At 40.0% G+C, this 2,573-nt stretch overlaps 1 protein-coding gene across 1 annotated transcript; it reads left to right on the top strand.

The window, feature by feature from the left end:
- Nucleotides 1-238: 238 nt before the first annotated feature.
- LOC115834141 (sperm protein associated with the nucleus on the X chromosome N2-like) lies at nt 239-625 on the top strand (the record flags this gene model as incomplete). Its single annotated transcript, XM_030808906.1, has 1 exon — nt 239-625. A coding segment is annotated over one exon (387 nt), but the record flags the coding sequence as incomplete, so codon positions are not given.
- Between the last annotated feature and the right edge of the window lie 1,948 nt (nt 626-2,573).

Raw genomic sequence — 2,573 nt, 5'->3', positions numbered from 1 at the left:
AGGTCTGCAAAACAGCAAAGAACTTACAAAATGGTGCAGTTTGGACTAACAGATGACCCTACCATGCTCCTCTTCTTCTTCCCCATAGATCCCTACCCTGTGATTCAACCTTGTTCTTCTCTGGATCAAACCCCTTCCTCAACCTGCATTCCTTCTCATAAAGCCCCCCTTGCTACCCAGTCTCTATCCTATTCACCCAAAAGAATGTCTTTCTGGCCTCTCACTGTTTTCTTAACAGATGCAGGAGACACCAAACAGGGACTCAGCCCCCGAACCGAGTTTGAAAAAGATGAAAACATCAGAATATTCACCAGTATTAGTGTTGTGCTACAGGAAGACTAAGAAAATACATTCAAATCAACAGGAGAATGACCAGTCCCGAGAGAACTCCATCAATCCAGTCCAAGAGGAGGTGGATGAAGGCCTAGACTCTGCTGAAGGATCTTCAAAGCAGGATGAAGACCTAGACTTACCTGAAGGATCTTCCCAGGAGGATGAAGACCTAGGGTTATCTGAAGGATCCTCACAAAAGGATAAAGACCTAGACTCAGCTGAAGGATCTTCACAAGAAGACGAAGACCCAGACACATCTGAAGGATCTTCAGAGGAGGGTGAGGAGGACTAGTCAAACATGGAGAAACCAAATTGGACAAATCCTCACCACCAACAGTGATGATTACAATAAAATCAAGTTTGAGAAGCTGATGGCTGTGTATATCTCTGCCTGTTTTCTGATGGTGGGGGGGGAAGGGAAGGGAAGAGGTAGGCATTTGAGAAGGGAGGGATATGAGGTCCTGTAAGGTTGGCTGACAGACCCACAGGTTGACAGTAAGCCAGACATTGTAAATAAGGCCTGGGGGAGGACTGATTCCTAAAGAAAATTTTCTTCTTAAAATTTTATCTCACGGGAAGTGGAGATGTGTATATGTTCACGCAACTGTACCGGCAGCACATAGTTCTGCTGAATGTACATATCAAAGGTATTCCCATCCCCTTTCCATTTGATATTTTCCTAGGTTAGAAATATATGCTTTATAAAGAGTAAATGTTCTGTAAAACACAAAGCACAATACAAAAGAAGCTAGTAGATGTAGGAGTAAGTAAACAGCAGGAAAGCATTGCTTGTAATGAAATGATTGAAAAGCCAATTCTAAAACAAAATTTTCAATGCATCTTAAATATTTATGTTACTGTTTTGATGACCTCAACAGTCTTTAATCAAGATAAGTATGCTTTAGAAATGTGTTGATATCCGCAAAGTGTGAATATTCAAAATCGCCACGACTTGGGAAAAGGAAAGTAAAACACTCTAAGTATGAGGAGCTTTTTTCCATGGAATGTGAACTGCAAGGTGGTGAGAAGGGTTAGGTGTGATGTGGTGAGATCATTTTTAGGAGAGTGTGTCTATTATCGGCTTTATAACACTTCCATTTTGCATGATAATTTCCTGAAATTCATCATTTAATTAAGGCTATAGATTTTGATTACAATGTTTCTTAAAATGTCAAACAGTATAATATTTATAGTGAAAAAGAAAACTGCTTGGTGGATACACATCAGTTAGCAGGAAAAGACACCACAGGGATTCACCATGGAGTCACCTGTGGATGGGGTTTTAGTTTCTGTCCTTGAATTGACCTTCACATAGTGCCTACCTGTTGAGAGTTCAGGGGATGTTGGAGAGACAATTAGGTAAAACAAGAAGGTCTTCTCAGGATACCTGAGGGAGTTAAATAAAAATGCAGGAGCAATTACAATTTTAGTTATTTGTAACTGTTGTTTGCTAAGTCATAACATTGTCATTGATAACATGAAAAAAATAAAATATACTAAATATCAATAGACAAAAACCAGTTTTCTTTTCTCCAACCAAATACCTAAATACCTAGCACTGATTTCTAGAACAAAATCCCTCACATACCATCTTTGGAATAAAAGAATATTCTTTCAAGTTGTCGGACCACGAGGTAAAAACAAGAAATCCCAATGCTTTTTTTCTTACTCTTTGATATGTACCGTTGAAGGTATTTTTCATTGCAAACCAATATTTCCATCCAGCACGTGACATTAAAGAATTTTTCATATTTAGGATAGTAATACGGGATCACATTCTTTAGCCTTAGGCATTGCAGAGGAAAAACAAAAACAAAACAACAAACAAAACAAAAAACAAACAAACAAATAAACAAAAACAAAACTAAGCTGAGAGAGGCGAGCAAGAAAAGCAGAATAGAAGGCTGCACAGATCAGCCCCCTCGCAAGGACACAAATTTAACAACTATCCACACAGTAGAAAACACCTCCATAAGAACCCAAAATCAGGGGAACTCCCATAGTACCTGGTTGTGTCACTGAAAGAGGCACTGAAGAGTTGGAATAAACAGTCTTAAATCGCTGACCCCACCCCTTCCCTACCCTAGGCAGTGGCAGTGTGGTGTAAAGAGCATCTCTGGAAGCTGGAAGAGCAAGAGCAGAGCGGTTGTGGGGCACTGAACGCAGTGCTGTCTCTTACAGGAGAAAGGAAAACCAGACCAAACTTAGCTGGCTCCCATCTGGGAAGGGAGCATTTAAAC

Source organism: Nomascus leucogenys, unplaced genomic scaffold (genome assembly GCF_006542625.1).
Source record: "Nomascus leucogenys isolate Asia unplaced genomic scaffold, Asia_NLE_v1 001207F_48251_qpd_obj, whole genome shotgun sequence".
Lineage (NCBI taxonomy): Eukaryota > Metazoa > Chordata > Mammalia > Primates > Hylobatidae > Nomascus > Nomascus leucogenys.
This window is presented reverse-complemented; position numbering and strand designations above follow the sequence as displayed.